At 33.2% G+C, this 19,498-nt stretch overlaps 1 protein-coding gene, 1 long non-coding RNA gene and 1 pseudogene across 2 annotated transcripts; 1 reads left to right on the top strand and 2 right to left on the bottom strand.

Annotated features, from left to right (window-relative positions):
• Positions 1-32: 32 nt before the first annotated feature.
• Positions 33-5,680, bottom strand: LOC114712397 (WAT1-related protein At3g02690, chloroplastic-like). Its single transcript, XM_028896925.1, has 7 exons — positions 4,942-5,680; positions 4,776-4,823; positions 4,167-4,289; positions 1,774-1,923; positions 1,214-1,385; positions 936-996; positions 33-151 (listed from the first exon to the last, which is right to left on the bottom strand). The coding sequence occupies exons 1-7, from the start codon at positions 5,560-5,562 to the stop codon at positions 49-51; spliced, it is 1,278 nt and encodes a 425-aa protein (XP_028752758.1). The 5' UTR covers positions 5,563-5,680; the 3' UTR covers positions 33-48.
• A 7,226-nt stretch (positions 5,681-12,906) lies between these two features.
• LOC114712396 (uncharacterized) lies at positions 12,907-13,884 on the bottom strand. Its single transcript, XR_003737238.1, has 2 exons — positions 13,726-13,884; positions 12,907-13,081 (listed from the first exon to the last, which is right to left on the bottom strand). It is a non-coding gene; the product is annotated as an uncharacterized LOC114712396 (long non-coding RNA).
• A 3,381-nt stretch (positions 13,885-17,265) lies between these two features.
• On the top strand, positions 17,266-18,245 carry LOC114712398 (NDR1/HIN1-like protein 6; annotated as a pseudogene).
• The last annotated feature ends 1,253 nt before the right edge of the window (positions 18,246-19,498 follow it).

The following is a 19,498-nucleotide window of genomic DNA, read 5'->3' as shown; positions in this document are numbered from 1 at the left end:
TGTTCAGGCGCAAAGAACTTATAAAATATGGAGTATTTCAGTATATCTTCATTTTGAAGTGTTTCTATAGTTAACCATGTATATTGCAGCCAAAGTAACAACGGCCCCAACTAGTTGTAAAGGTGAGAAGGTCTCACCCAGATACAGAAACCTGAAAATTAAAATAAATATGTAAATAACAACGGCATGAGGGAAAGGGATAGATAATAAAGAAACCACGACACTAAAGAAGGGTTAAAAGATCAAAGAAAGAAGTAATGACTTGTGAATGATGCCATTGGTAGCAAACCACCATCGCCTTTTAAGAATTTAGTCATCTTTTAAAATCTGGCCTGACAATAGGAAAGACTCTCACGGCTTTCAGTCTTTTCTTTTTTTGGGTCTTACATTTCAACTCAATATCTGGGAAAATAAAACCTACAGAACCAAAGCTGTATAATATTGATATAAAAGGACCTTAAAAATCATATCTCCCTGAAAAACCATTTGTTAACATCGGTGTCAAAGTTACCATTATTGCTCCATAGAGTAACAACTTGACCTTCCAAAGTTTACACGTATTTTCATTCAAGAACAATGGCAAAACAAAAACACCGATGTAATATCAGTAAATAATGTTCTAACTTGAGAGATCACAAGTAGTGGCTTGTGGTCTTTGGTTTATGTTTCATGTCTTTAGTTGTCGGCTTTTTAAGTTGAGCCCTTGGATGTCATTTTCCCTTACTTTAGTGCAAAAGCATTTTAATAAGATAGTTTTACAATTAAGCATTGGTTATTTTTACAATTAAGCATTGGTTATTTTTACAATTCAACTAAGGATATGTTCTATCCCTCTATACTAAGCTTCTTGCTCTGGATGGCATGAGTCGTAGGCCTTCGGTACTATCATAAAAGTGAAAACGGTTTAAAGTTGGACAAGGAAAAGAGCCCGTTACCCAAAAATGGAAGCAAACATTGGGGTCAAAAACGTGAGGGAGCTGAGCTTGGTCAAGCTACCTGCAACACATCACAAAAGCATTATTAATATGGAGTTTTAAGATTTACTTGTAACCAGAGTTGAATCATGCATATGTTACTAATAATGTATCAATAACACAAGCGAATTACAAAATGGAATATGAAAAGAGTCACTCCAACTCTGAACGTCAAGAGAAAGCTGGAGTTGGTTGATGAAATTTGAAGATATATAATAGTATAAGAGAAATATACAGACCCTTAGTTGCACTATAGAAGAATACGCCATAGCTGACAGCACTTCCAAAAATTGAAGTATAGAGGAGCGCCAGTATATCAGTTGAACTGAACTCTTTAAAACTTCCACTAATGGCAGGATCATTGTTAAGAATGGAGATTGCCAGAAGAGGGAGACCACCAATTACCATGTGCTGCAACCACAATAGCATATGCATTAACCTTGCTTCCTTACATCATTGCAAAACCATGATAAATTTTGCTTTTCTCCATAATCCTCCTGTAATCTAACCTTCTTAGCATAAAACAATACTCATCAACTCCAATAACTTCAGTGAAAGGAGTCCAGCATGTTTATCTGTATAGTTTTTAAAATTGCCATTCTGTCCTTTTTATTTACTGGTAATGAATATAGAGGCTACCAATATATTAAATAATTATACGGATAAGAGAGCTGAGATATAGGTTGAAACTTGTATGAATTGATTGGAAAGAAAACTAATTATCCGCCAAAATTGCATTTTAACTAACAACGATAATCAATAAGACTATGAAACACTACAGAAAGACCGTGAATCCTACCCATCCAGTTGCCATCACAGGATCAGAGTACTTAGAGACCCAGCGAACCATGACCGTGCCAACTGCCATGCTTTGAGCAGCAAGAAGCATCCACCACTCCCCACTCCCCCAGAGTGAGAAATTGCTCTCATCAAATGACAGAGCAGGCAACTACCAAAAAAAAAACAACTAAAAAAGTGAATAAAATCTGGAGGGAATTCAACAGGCTTCAAGGAATAATGCATTATTAATTTTAAATAAAAAATTACAAAAATATCTTGGGTTAAGGTGCATTCAGCACCCTAAAGTATTTTCTTGAGCGCATCCACCCCGAAGTATTTTGTAGTGCATCCAGCACCTTGAAATATTTTCTTGAGAGCATCCACTCCGAAGTATTTTGTGATGCATCCAACACCCTGAAGTATATTTTTTGCTATGGAAAAATATTTTATGGTGCTAGACGCACCTGAAAAAACATTTTAGGATGCTCGATGCACCAAAAAAATACTTCAAGGTGACAGATGCACTTAAAACAATACTTCAGGGTGTTAGATACACCACAAAATACTTCGAAATGCTAGATGCACCTAAGAAAATATTTTGGGGTAATGGATGCACTATAACCCAAATCTTTATTGTGGTAAGTGATTCAAGATATGTCCTTTACTTCATGTATAAAAATTCGACTGCTGTTTCCAGTTTGTGCTGGGGTGGCAAGATAACTTTAGTTTTTTCTCCCCTGGCTAGACTGTGAATAGGATAGGGAGAGGAGCCACAGCAGTAGCTCAGCTAAACATCTTAGATAGGTGCATTTTACAGTGATTGATAAGGTTAATCATATCTGATGAAATGCTTCCATTGAGTTTGTCAATATGCAATACAAGGTGGGGAGCTGTGTCAAGTTTCCAAAACATTGTTCTTATAAAGGCTGAAAAGTTTAAATTGACCAAGTTTCAATGGAGGCAGAAACTGAACCTTAAAGTGACAAGTACGGACACCAAGGTGATGAGTAGGATAATTATCCAGATATTACACAAACAGATAGCCAAAAGAAAAAAAAAAGTCCGATTAAATGCATTTCTATGATGCAGTGTAACGGGACAGAACCTTAACTTTATTGTCAAGACCAGCGATTTCTTGTACTGTTGAAAATTAAAAAGGAGGGAAGAAGAAGAAAAAAGGAATGAATAGAGGCAGAAACACATAAAGCACTGGCACATAATGATTTATAACGTAGCCCAATCTCTACAAGAATGACGCACTGATTGGATGGGAGATATAAAACCGTAAAAGATAATTGCAACATATAAAACTTGGTGTCAGAAAAGTTTTTTGTAGAATGGTGTGCATTTATGTTTATTGTTGGGGTTATAATAATGCCTTGAGGGGAGAGGATGGAAGGAGATATAAAGAGAAAGGAGGAAGACAATAGACAGAAATTGAAGGAGAAAAGAACTTAAGTGAGAGGGTAAACACATCTAACATATTGATAACTAATTGATCAGTAACATTCAACATATTTTCCTCCAAAATTTAATGCTAAAGTGGACAATCTACTGATTTGGATATTCTTTGCCGCTCAATAACATCCAAGTCTTCATATAGTCAGGTTTGGCCTTAGAGATTGAAAGTTGAAAGCAAATGAGATAGAAGGACAACACTGCAAGCATTTGAAAGATTCAAAGACTAAACTGAAAAAATGATCTATGGAGAAACAAAATGAAAGTCCACCTATAATTTAGGAATCAAAATGGATTTTCTGTTATTTTAAAACTATACAGCAGACATTTTGTTCCACAGCAGAACAATAATGATATTGCAACAAACTTGGCTTAGATTTACACACAAAAATTTCCGCCACCTGAGCATGACACGGTAAAAGGGAATGAGATAAAAAAAACATTATTTTGCATATGCAGAAGTCATGTCCGTAAATAAAAAAGGAAAAAAATTACTACGAGAAAATTACTGTTGAATAATGATAGCAAGTATTATAAATATTGCATATATATTGATTTACATACCATGGAAAAGGAATCCTTTTATTTAAAGACATGAAAGGTGGCCTCACATTGGTGTTTGGATGCAGAGTATGTCCCTACAATCTAGTGACATTTTCACATAACATAAAATATGCAAGTTGTTGAAAGCTGATTAGTTCATACAGCTACTGTGTAAGGTAAGTAGAATCTATCAATTGGCACTCCCAGCAGTCAAAGTGGGAAGCGCAGTTTCCTTCTCCTCTTTTTTTTTTTTTTTTGGTTTTTTGGGGTAAGCTGTAGGAAAGGTGTTATTAACGGGTCAACTGTCGAACCTCAATAATATATTGATTGAGGACTCAATATGATGAGCATGATACTCCACATCCTAAGCTAAAGTAAAATTGGACTAGAAATACCGACTGAAAAATTTACCTCAAGAAGCACAAGTCCTATTACACCCAAAAGAAGCCCCGCAGCTCCAACAATTCCGATGGACTCTCCAAATAATAAGGCTGCAAGAACGGCCACAGTCAAAGGTTGTGAATCAATTATGACCTGCAATATATTTAATGAGTCATAGAACCAGAAAGTTTAGTCAGACTGCGAGGGAGTTGTTATGATTGGAAAGCAAAGAGAAATGGACTAAAACATTTTAAGACAATCCTAAGTATACCAAGCCAATAAAAAATGAACCCAAAGACGTATCATAGATGTGGTTTACTTAACAACCGTCAGACCTCCCATTTGCTTGGTGTACATGTGAGTTAAATAATCTCTCGTGAATTAATAAAAAAAATCATAGAAAACAAAGTCTTGTTGTTACTTATTAAACATTTTATTATAACACCGAGGCGCTGATTCATGTAGCAACTTCACTGCCAACAATTATTAAAATCATTCATAATGGCCAATGTAATATACACCTGATCTTCTATTCTTGGAAATGGACATAACTTCAGTATGCCACGACTGAAATAAAAAACATCTCAGGCAACATCATTTAAACAGTTAACTAGATTAAGAAATTATCCGCCAACGTACACTGCCCAAACCAGCTGATGTCCTTTGTAATCCTTCAGCAAGAAAGCCCTGCGGCAAACGATTGCTGCCTTTAATACTTATTATAAATTTACTGGACAGAGAAAAGCCAGCAGCAAGTGATATAACATCACCGAAAATATGAAGGAACACACAAGATGGCACGCACCTGAAAACAAGCAGCATCGACAACAGCAAAGAGAGAGATGGACAGCCAAGCGTTAAAACCAGATGGGAAAGGTCGACCTCGGGAAGCAGCGAATGCAACAAGGAGAAAACCAGCGGGAACAAGACGAAATGCAGACACAAAGAAAGGTCCAGATTTGGGAATCACCTCCTTCATGGCCACCATAGCCGTTCCCCAAAAGAAGAAAGGCGACACCAACACAGCCCATTCCAATAACCCCTCTATAGAAATTCCCAACGATTCCACTTCCACCGATTTCCCGTTTTCTTCATCCGGCTCAATGAGGCACTCAACGTCTTGCCCTGTTCCTACACAGTCGATGTCTGACGGCGAACGTAATGAATCCTTCAAGTCCATTTCTGTATCACTGCTCGTGCAACAAACAATTATTCTACTACACCCACTTGAATTCCTGTGCTTGAATGAGTTGTTTCTGTGAAATGGAAGCTTAATTCTAATAGGGGCAACTCGAGAAGACGAAGTAGGTGGGAAAGCATTCAGATGAAGCAAAGGGCGATTGTGCAATTGGAAAGAGTGACACTGAACAGAGCAGCGGCAGGTGATGGAGGTGACTGAACAAGACGACGAGCACCACGAAGCCATGGTTAACTCGATGCGTTGATATTTTTGGGTTTGCTTTCACTACGATATTTACACCTTACAGGAGCGAGGAAGGAGTGGCCCTGAGTGACTTCATGTTCATGTACTCTTCTGAAATTATGACGCTTAAAAACTTCAAGTTACAAAACTGAATAAGCGAATTGAACTCCGAAGCTCAACTAATAGGCTCGAAAACAACCATTTGAATACAAATACAATGCAAGATCCCTGTCGCAAAAGGTATAATCGATAGGCAAAACGGTCCAAGCCTAATTTGGATGCATAACAGATTCTTTCTTGATAATATGTTTGGATTGGCGTTGGGCAAAACTGACTTTTAGTCCAACTGACTTTTGTAACTGAAGTTAGAGTAAAAGTCAGTTATGGTATGTTTGGATAGGTGCTTTTAAAAAATCAGTTGGAAAAGTTAAAAGTTGTTTGGATGAATAAAAAAGTTAGTTCAGTTGTAAAATGACTAAAAATGACATATATTTTATTAAATAGTAGTGTTTGATATTTTTAATGTGATAATTGTTAAAAAATATCTAAAATTATTATGATAAAATAAAAATAGTTTATTTGTGAGATTATAAGATAAAAAAAATTTAAAAACACATTTTAGATAATTAATTAAATATATATAATGGACAAACATGAACATAAATTAAAATTCATTCTGTCTCTAATTAAAGTAAATAAAATTACATAAATAATTAGATCGTACTTAATTAAATATATATAATGGACGAACATAAACATAAATTAAATTAAAATTCATTTGGTCTCTAATTAAAGTAAATAAAATCACATAACTAATTAGATCGTAAGCTTTCCACAATTTGGTCTCTAATTGAGTCACGAACACGATTCATTTGTGCGGCAGATGTTAAACTTGACGAGGATGCCTCACCAGCTGGATGATTATTGTCTTCATCTATTATACTTCCATGCTCAGCTTGTATAAAGCAGTCATCAGAAATTGGACATATCCTAGCTATATGTTTGCACTGGAGATCAGAAATTGGACATATCCTAGCTAAATATATCCACATATCTATTTTGACCGAAGCATATGTTTGCACTGGAGATCAGAAATTGCACATATCCTAGCTAAATATATCCACATATCTATTTTGACCGAAGCATATGTTTGCACTGGAGATCAGAAATTGCACATATCCTAGCTAAATATTATATCCACAGATCAGAAACTGGTTCACTTCGACAGGGGCACACCGGCACTGGTTCACTTCGGTCAAACTAAACGTGCGCAGGAGAAGGGGAAAAAAAACACAGGACTTGACCGGAGGAGAAAGGGAAAAGAAAAAACACCCGCTTCGGCCTTCGTACCTTGATCGGAGGAGAAAGGGAAAAAAAAAAAACACCCGCTTCGACAAGAACATTTGACGTCTGACGAATGTTGTCGATTATGTATATAAATTTCAACTGGTAATTACAACCAAAAGTCCAAAAACAGAGACCGGGTTTAAATTAATATTGAATTTTGGGGTGGTTCTAAGGTTCAGCAAAAATAACAGAAAGGCAACCATGGTACCTTGACCGGCGGAGGAAGACAGCCGCGATTCCTTGCGCACACACGTCGGTGATGGTAAGGAAGGATGACACAGATCTGTCGCTTCGGCCTTGGAGGGAGAACAGCCGCCGAGATCCACGGATGGAGACGCCGGAGAGAGCGACAGACGGAGACGCCAGAGAGAGTGACGGACGGAGACCCACGGGAGAAGGCGAGCGAGTGCCGAGAGTGATCTCCAAGGTCGAATGCAGAGGAGAGCTCGGTCGAGTGGAGGGTCGAGTGTTCTGAGGCTTCGGGTTAGGTGAAAATGATAGGTGAGAGAAATAATACCCATTAATTGCCCTGGTAACGGTAAAATGCATTATGAACGGTGGAAAAGCTGGAGCTGGGGGCGTTCGAAAATAAGTTGCTTTTTGTTACAAGTCAGTTTCAAAAGCAACTCGTCCAAACAATCATTTTGCCTCAAATAAGCCACCAACCTCCGTTACAGCCTTTCCCATGTGCTTTTACCGTTTGGAATGACAATCCAAACATACCCAATATCTATCGCGCATACGAAAGTGACTCGTTCGGTGCGTTTTGTCTAAGGCTAGAAATTTTCAAGAAATATTGTTGAAAATTAAATTTAAGCATTTTTAAAAGGAAAATAGCAAATACAGACACCCTAATATATGAAATTATGATTTGGGACCTCAATTTGAAAAATGACAAAAAAAAGACTGATCTCATATTGTAAATATGAAATATTGGTGAAATATCTGAAATACCCCTCAACCAAATGATAAGTTGATTATGGAAAATGACAAATTCACTTTAGTGAATGACAATTTCAGTAGACCAAATCACAACTTGGCTGAGAATATGCTAAATGACAATTTGACTATAGGAAATAACAAGTTCACTTTAGCGAATAACAATTTCAGTAAACCAAAGACAACTTGGCTGAGAGGCATTTCAGATATTTCATCAAGATTTCATATTTACAATATGGGACCCGGTCTTTATTTGCTATTTTTTAAATTGAGAGTCCTAAATCATAATTTCACATACTGGAGGTCTTCATTTGCTTTTTTTTTTCAAAATTAAAATATAAAAATAAATATAAAATTTAAAAGCTTAAATTATAATTGGATCCCTTGTTCAACCGGCCAAGATGGGGTTAATGGTTCACCCGAGTCAACTTAGGATTAGGAGGGGCAATAGTAGAGCTAAAAGGGCATATTTGTTGGAGGGGGTGTTTGGAATTCAAACATAAGAATAGTGTCTAAAAAAAATAATTTTAAAAGAATAGATTTTATGAAAAGAGTGATTTTGATAAAATGAGAGTGTTTAAATAGTTATTGTCAGAAATACTTTTTTAGATCCAAATTATCAAAAAGTACATGAGTTAATACGATAATTACATAAAAAATATATTTTAATTTATATCTTCATTTGAAGTAATAAATTTGCTCATAATTTTTTTGCCAATATAATTAACTAACTAATTGTTAGTATCTGTATATATATTTATAAAATTAAAAATTAAAAATTCTTTTGGAAAAAATGAATTTTTTTGCTAACAGAAAAAAATTATTTTACCTTAAAAATTATAAAATAAACACTAATTAAAACCAAAAACAGTGAAGAGTGAAGCTTTTATCGAACGCAGTTAATTAGATAAGGTCATATTTTGATTTCAATCTAAAGGGCATTATTGTCCAAATACCGTTGCCTTCCTTCTGACACCCATAATAATTACTCCAACATCCAGTTTTTCAACCCAAAAACAAAATTTTTTTGCTTTCTCCGAAATTATGGTTTAGGAGGCAGAAACCATGGTTTTAATCTAATCTATAGTTTTGCCAAAAATAAGAGTATTTAGATATTTTTGGACTCAAACTATGATTTGGGATCCAAAAGTACTTTTTGAACAATTGTTAAACATCCTGTAACTTTTGACTAACCTTAACCCGCTATTTAGGCAACAATTATTTACTTTTTTCAAAAAATATATGTTTTTTTAAATTTTGTCTTTATACAATATAAAAAACATAATCAAATTTGTTTTCTTTTAAATACTTGATTGAAATTATGAGTTTTTTTTTATTTTTTTAGATAGAATATAACACATAATACCATAATTTTAATATTAATAAAATTTTTAAAAAAAAAAACGTAGCCCACGGTTTTGCAGTCAAACAAGCAACAAATTGCAAGTCTAACAATATAGGTTAAAAAAACTCATTTATTAGTAGTTTAGCTTTTAATTAATCCTAACTCGTCATTTTTAATAGATTGGCAGGTGACCCTAGTTCGACTTGGATCAAATTAGTATTGATTAAAATAATATCATTTAATTAAAAACATTCATATCTGGTCATGAAAACTACCCAAACATGTCAATGGATTTCATAAGTACTTTTTTATACTCAAAAAATTATACGAGTTTCCACCGCTAAATCAATGTTAGATCTCGTCCATTTTACATTTATTCACCCATTCATCGATTTTGCAATACATGTCGCGGAAGATCTAATTAAGGGAGGATGAGAGTTTTCTTGCAGTTATAAATTCCAGAATTAGACAAAACGTAATACAAAATTGTTTAGTTATGTAAAAGATGCTATTGTCACTTGTTGTCATAGTTATTGAAAATGAATTATAGGTTTTTTCCAGATTTCATTTCCAATAAAATAAGTTGACAAAGATTATTCCTTTCCCATTGATTAAGCTATCTTGATAATGATATATAATTAAGAAACATGTTTCTAAATTGAGTTAAGATGTAAATTTGCCCAGGAAATTTTCACTTATGGAAGTTTTTTTTTTTAAAGGTTAAAGTGCAAATTTGCTTAGAAAGTTTTTGTTCAGGATTGCTAGGTGTCCGAAAATTTTCAAATTGTAGCAATGTTTGTTATTCATGTTAAATTTGATCATTAATTAACCAAATAAGTTACACTGGTAAACCCACATATAATTCACTTCATTTTTTTTTCCCAAGTTATCCATCTCATTCTTGATTCATAACCCTAACCCCATTTCTTCCACACAAAAACAACTCTTTCCACACTTCATTCACGGATCATAACCATAATAAGTAAATTATATATGTAGAGGGGAAGCTCGTGAGAGTTCTTAAAAAATGTAAACAATGGGGTCGATTATGGGAATAACATGGGCCTGGAAAGCAATGATTTTCCCAGCGTTATGCTAAGTGCCCACCTTGAAAAAAGTGAAATGGATGACAAGTGGTCTTATTAGCTCAGAATATTTGGCTAATGGTCAAATTAAACTTAATTTGCATAACAGTTAAGAGAATTTAAAATAATTTGTTTAAGAATTTGTATGGTATTTTCATGCACGATGTGTGATTAAAAAGATATTATATAAAATGAATTCTCTTTCGGTAAAAACTTTTAGGGCAAATTTTAAAATTTTTGGAATGAAATTGAAATATCAACATATAACATTGTTAAGATTTGGAATTTTCATGTGACATTGAATTAAAAAAATTCCAGATACCTAGTGCTCCTGAATAAAAACTTTCAGAGTAAATTTGCATCTTAATCCAAAAAAAGTGGATCTCACATGGACCTTTCAACTCAACATATTTGGTCAACTAACAGTCAAACTTAAATAACGACTAGGGCAACATTATTATGATTTAAAACTTCTGAGGTAATATTGAGCCAAAAAATTCCTCTTACCTAATACTCTTAAACAAAAACTTCCGTAACAAATTTGTAACTAAACTCTTTTAAATTTCTATATATAAGGATAAGCAAGTTGCAGTCCACTTTTTTATTCTTCCAAGAGTGACTTGATCAAAGTTTCATATGCACAAATGAATAAGAAAATTTTCATTTAATTTCCAAGATTATCAGGTCCTACGTGGAATGAGTGATATACAAGCATACATGTGTGAACAAAAATCACGTTACCAATAGTAGTTACATACGGTGATTGAATTGTAATCGAATTATTTCTATTCAGAATATGAAAAATTGAAAACTTCTAATTATGTGTTTGTAATTAAAATTTTAAAAATTATTTGTAGTTACTAGTTAGGCAGTAAATATACATAAAATAAATTTGAAAGAAGTTAATTAAACATCATAATTAAACTTTGATCTATGGGGAAAAAAATTTAAGCTCATACTTTTCATGGATGCTAAATTTAATTAACTAATTCTAATAATGTTTATAAGTTGATAACTAGCCCATTTGATTTTTAGTTGATACTTAAATTTTAAAGCTTAGATAAAAATGTGTTCTTTTAAAAAATGGACAAATTAACACCGGTCGTTCTTATTACTAGAAAGCTTCCAAAAACCAACCCTGAAGAGGATATTATGTTCAAATCAATCAATCAACTTGTTTTCCTTTCGTGTAGATTTAGTATATCAATTTTTCTTATTAAAATAAAGTAATGCCCTATTTTACCAAAAGACTAATAGATTTAATGCATCAAAGAATCTGTATTTTTAGATAGGTTCTAAATTCTAATTAAGGCCGTCCACTTTAAATTTAGCTTTGAATGAGACAAACTTAAAGCATAAAAAATCATTCTCCTACCAAAATCAAATAAAAAAGTTACCAATAATACTTAAAAGTGATGGCATACATCTATCTAAACAAACGAATCATTGGCCAGTCTATATGTGGAACAACTTGCGGTATTAATTGGTATAACAAAATATGTATTGAAATTGGAAATTGATTCTTCTAAAGTACTATTTTTAAAATCGTTTGTATTGAAAATTATTACTATAATGTAAGGTCCCTTTTTTATTTTTTTTAAAGCTCAGTATATGTATTATTTATGGTTATTAATAGGGGATCCAGTTGACTAATTCAGATATTAATAAAGTTAAATAAGTTCCTTTAAAATACTCATTAGGTCCTTAAGATAATTATTGAGTTTATTTTAGTTCTAAATATAAGACTTATTTCTCATATTTATTAATTTTTTCTAAATTACTCCTATGATATTCCCCCAATATAATCAGGCAGAAGAGGGAGAAAAGATATTAAGAAAGATTATTATGGTGTTTTAGAAAAAAAAACATGTCATTTTTTTATAATTAACTAACTTATATAACTTTCTTAATCTAATCAAATTAATTAAATAAATCTTATATTAAAAATCGCAAAAGTATCATATTTATAGTTTTTCTCTCAACTAAGTTGTTTGGCTTATAAATTGATATACAATCTAATGATACATATAAATATTTTAAAAAGATTAGGTAACATGATACCTCTGGTCTTTAATATAAAAACTATTAGTGGTTGAATTTGGTCCTAAATATAAAACTTCAATCTAATCTGTCTTTAATTTTTCCTAAAATATCCCTATGTGTAAGGGGATTCTACTAAGGGATAATTCAAATCATCTAATGCATATGATTAAAGAAGATAATTTAGAGAGATCAAAAGAAATAACCAGTTTAGCTAATTTTATTAATATCTTTAAATGAGTTATATAATTCTTTTGTTAATGACCAGAGGTAGTACTTTATAATTAAGTTTTTTTTTCAGTTTCCTTAATTTTTCAAATTAGTCAGCCTGAGTGAAGTAGCTAGTATAATTAGGGGTGGGAACAGGCTAGGCCAGGCCAGGCTTTCCTCTTAACAGGCTAAGCCTGTCTTGTAACAAACCAGCTGAGCCTGGCCTGTGGCCTGTTAAAGGCTTTCTTTCAGCCTAAGCTTGGCCTATATAAAGGCCTGGCCTGGCCTGAAGCCTGTTAAAAAGCCTACATGTTTTTCAAAAACTATTAACAGGCTAAAAATAAGCTATATACACATAAATAAATTCAAAATTATCTAAAATACAACACAAAATCTAATATAATCTAATTAATCAACAATATAATACCAAATGAAACAAGGGAACAAGGTTCATCACAATTACAATAATTTTGACCAAATAAAAGTATAGCCGTCCGTCCAGTTTCTTCTTGTTTTTTTTTTTCCTGATCAGCGTAGTTGCTTCTTGTTTGAACACCTTGAAAAGAAGAAATGAAGTGTATAATATATTGACAATGATTCATAAACTAGCAATGAATCATAAAGCACATATTAGCAATTTAGCATATATCAGTTGAATGACTAAAAACATGCTTCCACCCATCTAGGAAAATGAGTAAGAAACCTGATAAATCAAAAGTTAACAAAAATATCCACAACACTAAAATTCCTAATTTTCTGTAGAAAAATTCTGATAAAATCTTGATCCAGTGGCACAATACAGGCTACTGTAGAATCTATAAACAAGGCACGCCTAAAAAAAACAAGAAGAAAAACAATGAAAAATTATAAAACATAAGCACAGCACTGTATGATTAAAATTTTGATAAAATCTGTTACTCTCCATATATATTATACATATATTCATGGCGGTGACTTCAGATTTCTCCCAAGACTATATATATATATATATATGGGGGAATATACACATGGGACCTTGTGTGTGTGTATTCATGTTAGATTTCTTCCATGAATATATATATAATCACATTCAGATTTCAGATTTCTGCCATGAATAATGAAATCATGTCACCAGTCGATTGCTTTTATTTATTGGAATACGATGGACGAGAGAAAGTAGTGTTCTAGTTATCAAAGTTTAGTTTGTAACAAAAAGCTTACCCATTGACGACGTACGAGCTAAATGAGGAGTGAAGAGGAGGAGAGATTAGGTCTAGAAATTGGGATAGTGTGCGAATGGCCGACCGTGGGAGCTCGGAGCTGGAGAGTGAACGACGGCAATGCTATGGCTTGTGAGGTCTGACCGTGTGAGTCGGAACTAGAGATTGTGAATGACGCTGGTGAGACTTGGAGAATGGAGAACAAAGTCGAGACTAGAGATGGAGAGCTCACTGCTCGGGTGGCGGCTAGAATGAGCCAAGGAGTTAAAAGATAGATAAGAAAACCTAACAGACTAGGGCAGAGTAAATGCATTGAGGTTTTTTTTTGGCGAACTTTGGGTTTAAAATCATAAATCTTGCACGACGCTTAACAAAAACAAGCGGCGAGGCAGCGGCAAGGTGACCACCATCTCACCTCCAGGTCGCGGGTTCTCAAGGCCTCTTTTTGACAAATCTAAACATAAATACAAAATATTACAGAGGCATAACAGGCTCAGGCCTATAGGTTTTTTATAAGGCCTGAGCCTGGCCTATTAAGCGAAATAGGCTCTTAAAGAAGTCTGAGCCTATGCCTATATTTTAACAGGCCTGGCCTGATCAGGCCAAAAACAGGCCAGGCCAGAAGCCCCTGATAGGCTGCTTGGCCTATTTTTACCCTTAAGTATAATATAACTCTGTCAATTTATCCAAAACTCTTGGCCTGACCAATGAAGAATTTGATTTATCCAAAACCCTTAGCGTGACCAATTAATATTATGGACTGGAGTCATGTGACTCTCCTTAGACAATTATCTTTGCTTGCACAGACGTACCTCAGGAATACATCCTTCTCTAACAAATCAAAGAGTGGAACTATAAGAGGCACTGGTAAAAAAAATTATACTACCTCATGTTCTTAATATAAGACATATTTAATTAATTTAAATATATTAAAGAAGTTACTAAATTACTTTAAAGTATTTTTGACTTATTGTTTTATCCAAATTAATTTGCCTAAAAGAGATTATGTTACATATGCAGTAATTAAGTAATTTAGTAACTTTCTTAATCTTTTCAACTTGATCAGTTGAGTCTTATATTAATGATTAGAGGTGGTGTATAACCCAGAGAGAGCAAGAGAGAAGAGAAGAGGTGTTGGACGACTAATTAGGTTATTAATGGTTTTCTGAAGCAACTGAAAGCAACTTCACTATAATAATTCTGATGTCATGAGTGGATATAGGGATAGTTTCAGATATGACTTAGAGGATATTTAGGTTAAAACTAAAATGATTTTAGAGATAATTTTACAGTATTCGAAGAAAGTATGTAAGAAAACTTTATCTCGGCTTACATAAAAGCTTTTTTTTAAGTGCTTTTAGGAATTCTTAAAAGTCTCGTTGCATTTTCGAAGTTAGGAAAATGGCCTTGTTATTTCGGGCAAAAAAAACCAAGAGTCCTTAGAAAGCACTACTTCCTTATATGATTGCCATACGATAAAAATTATAATGATGTGATGAATACATAAGAAAGGACATTGGTAAATTAAAAAATTAACTAAAATAATTAAAGAATGATGAATGAATTACATTTTTTTTCCTTTTCCCCCCTCATGCTCATTGTAAATTAAAAAAAAAAAGTTTCAAAGAGGCTTAAGGTCAAGTCAAGATCAGTTAAATAATATTGAGATGGTGGTGTTTTCTTAAAGAATTATAAATGAATTAGTCTTTCCAAAACAGCACGCGTAAAGTAAATAAAGCCAAGATTAGATCTAATCTGACTACCGAACACGTCATGCAAGAACCTTCTAATAAACTTTTTTTTACTTAAATATTAATTATTATCAATAAAAATTACAGCCAAGGGCCCCTTTATAGTAGTAATGACGAGTTAACGGTAAAAATTTCTTTTTAATTTTAAGAAGTTTGTGTTATGATCATGCTAGAATAACTTTTCAGATCTCTCTGTAAGTAAAATAAGTCCAATTGTAATTTCAAATTTTTTTGAGTCGCTTTCTATGCGATAAATTGTTTTTAAAACATTTTGGCTAAATATATCAAAGGGCTAGAAAGCAACGTGAAACAACTTGAAGCTTTCGTGGCATGCGGCTGAAGCAGAAACAGGACAAGAACCTCACCTATGTCAAAAGAAAGAAACATCAGCGATAATACCCAAACATGGACTAATAGTTCCCGTTCTTAAAAAAAAAATTGGTTAAATAATTTGAATATATTAAAAAAATTAGTTAAGTCAGTTGTTTATAATAAATTAAATATGTGTTATTTTTTTTAAAATACTCTTGTTAATTATGTGCATTGTTTAAAATTACCATGTAATGAAAGCAACTACTATAAGGACTACTTTAAGAAAAATAAATATATATAAAAGATCAAGTATATTGGAATTTTATATCTAAGACCAAATTAAAAGTCAAACTAGCTCTTATATTAAGGAACAGAGATGATATTTTTATTGTGAGAATTTTTTTGTAATAATTTTGATTCACTTGTAACTTAATATTTAAATTTTACTCAGCGTAATTTAATATTTATAGTTCTGATTCAGTTGAAACTGCTCATTGCAGTGTCATATAGTTTTAACTGATCCCTAAATTTCATAAAATATATAATTTTGTTATCTAAAATGTAAAGGCTAATATTTAAATAGTTAAAGACTAGAAAGATCAAGTCGCACCCAGTCAAAATTCAAAAAACGAGTTACGATCAAGTTAAAATTCAAAATATAAGGATAAAAACAGTTAATATCCTATTGTTGTTATTAGTATTAAGGAAGGTATGACCGTTGAGAGGCAGCTGCGTAAGGACGCAATTCGTGTTGAATTTATCGTACATGTGATTGGGAAGTCTTAAATATTATACTCACCACTGATAATGACTCTGCAAGTGCAAATCCCAATTTGTTCCACATCTAATATTTTGTAAATTCTTTGAAGATTTTAACATTATTCAATTAAGGAGACATTTTTTAATTAATAATTTATTCAAAAATTTAGCTAATCATAAAATATAATGGTACTTACTGAATTAAGATTGGTTATCGTCGTTTTTTTTTTTGGAAAATTTTACAGTGTTTTATATAGTTTATTAAGAACAAAAATCAGTTGAGAGATTTATAGTTTATTTTCGTGTAATAACACTTAGATTTAAATTAATTGATATAATATATTGAATATTAAATAATTAATTCATCCCGTTGTCAAATTAATGTTGTAGAACTAATTAATTCTACCAAAATTTTGCACTACTAATTCTTTTTCAAAAAATTACAAATCACATTATTAATTTCTTTATCATACTGTTGAAAAGCCTTATGGCAGTGTAAAAACAAAACCAAAAAAAAAAAAGCTTGAGAGAAAGTACACATAAAAAACTACAATTTTATTCTTACAGGAAGCCACATGGCATTTAGTCCGAATTTCAGACGCGTTAATTTTTTTTTTAAAAATAAATAAATTCCCTTTCAAATTCACAAAGGAAGCTTCATATATAATTATGTAGTACGCCATTTCAACCATAATTATTTACGCAGAATCACACAAAGCCTTTGACCTGCTCAATGCATTCAGACTTCAGACGTTTCTTCCCAATAAGCCCAACTACTCCATTTCTTTATGCTTATAAGTAAACACAATCACCAGAAGAAGAAGAAGTTCATAGCTAGCTTCATCTCTCATCTTTTCCATCTTTCTTCAACCTTCCGCCATGGCAGATCATAACAACCAGCAGAAGCGAATCCACCCACTTGCCGACGTTGAGGCACCACGATCACCTTCACCTACCCACCCTTTATTCCCCAGAAACACCTCCAAGTCCGACAACCCCAACGGCGACCACCACCGCTCTCCGTCGCAACCGATTCCCAGACGAACCTTCCCGGTGAGCCACTCAAAGCCACCAAAGAGAAAAAGAAGCTGCCTCTGCAGGCTTTTATGTTGGACCTTTTCTCTCCTCTTAATCCTCATAATCGCTGTCGGAATCACCGTCGGAGTCATCTACCTCATCTTCAGACCAAAGATGCCGAAATTCTCCGTTGACCAGTTACAAGTCGTCCAGTTCAACCTCTCCGGCAGCAACAGCCTCTCCGCCACGTTCGACGCTCGAATCACCGCCACGAACCCGAACAAGAGGATCGGAATATACTACGAAGGAGGCAGCAACATCGAGGCATGGTACGAGGAAACCAACCTGGCACGAGGATCGTTTCCGAAGTTCTACCAGGGACATCGGAATACGACGGCGCTCACTGTCATCATGACGGGGGCAGACGGAGGATGCTTCTGGGTTGTTCAACAGGTTGCAGCAGCAGCAACAAGAGACAGGAAATATTCCTCTGAACTTGAAGGTGAAGCAACCTGTGAGAGTGAAGCTTGGGAAGTTGAAGCTGTTTAAGGTTAAGTTCAGAGTGAGGTGTAGGTTAGTGGTGGATAGTCTCACGGCTCAAAATGGTATTAGGATTCAGAATAGCAGCTGCAAGTTTCGTGGGATTAGGTTATGAATGAATATTATTTGATTCATTCCATTGATCATTGATGCATTCATATGTATTAAGGCATCCTATACGAGGCATGGTCGGATGCTTGTGGGGGGTAGCCCATTACTGGGTAGATAGGTTTTATACGTAGTTATTGATTATTGTTGTAGATTATTATTTTTTTGTGTAGTGATTGATTTTTCCAAATAAAAAATGGAGACATTGATGTCGTTGTTTCACTCCATTAATGATGTTTTTAGGATTGTGTGTGGTATGTTCTTCTTCAATATACATATACTTTACCAGGTCTTTGTTGTTCGACCACAGCGACTATAATACAATTTGAACTATTCAAAATTTGATATGGTTGAATGGTTCGAATTTAAGATTTTAATATACAATTTTTAAATGATAAATTTAAAGAAATGTTAGTTATACATTATAATTATTTTAATTCGTGTCCATTTAAATTAAAACTTAATTAAAATATATAAAAAGTTTAAATTTAATCTGGACCATTCAAATCAATCTAAAGAGTCCAAAGTAAGATGAGTACTTCAAGCTATTCTTGTGATGAGTATGGAATATGCTCCCTCGGCATTACGAAACATTATTTTTGTATTCATTTGTTACCCATTCTGATTCTTCAGACTTTACTCCTAGAATTTAGTTGGATTTTTCCAAAAAAATATGAATTGATTTAATGTAATGAAAATTAAGTTAATGGGTTTAGTTTTAATAGTTTCACCTGATTTTTAATTAAATTTATTATTGTAATAATTATGATACGCCTGAAATCATTGCCAAGTGACGGATTTGTATTCGTATATTTATGCTAAGTGTTTTCCTAAAAAATTTGTCGGATTTTGGTGTCAGGAAATTATTCGAAGCAAACCCAACATGAATAGTTCAAATTGTGATTGAAAATAATCCAGGCTTCAATGTGGAGGTTAGAAGGGGTGTCATATCTTAGAAATTGAATGGCACCATAGCAGATGATGTAATGGAAAAACCCAGCTCTAATACTCCTCCGGTCTTTAATGTATAATCTAATTAGAAAATTAATATTAATATTATATGTAAGATTTATTTATATATTTATCAATTTTTCTCAGATTAATCATGTTGATATTCCGTAATAATAATCAATTAGGATAGTGAGGAAGAGGAATTAAGAAAGATGCTTAAGGTCTTTTAAAAATATACCATATTAACTAATTTAACTAATATTCTTAATTTATTCAAATTAATTAATTAGATATTATCTTAAGTACCAGGGAAATGCCAATGAATGTGAAATAGGA

The sequence above is a fragment of the Neltuma alba genome, unplaced genomic scaffold (assembly GCF_004799145.2).
Source record: "Neltuma alba isolate B1F8T4 unplaced genomic scaffold, ASM479914v2 tig00011358_pilon, whole genome shotgun sequence".
In the NCBI taxonomy this organism is placed as follows: domain Eukaryota; kingdom Viridiplantae; phylum Streptophyta; class Magnoliopsida; order Fabales; family Fabaceae; genus Neltuma; species Neltuma alba.
The sequence above is the reverse complement of the archived record's forward strand: the minus strand, read 5'-3'. Positions and strand labels throughout refer to the sequence as shown.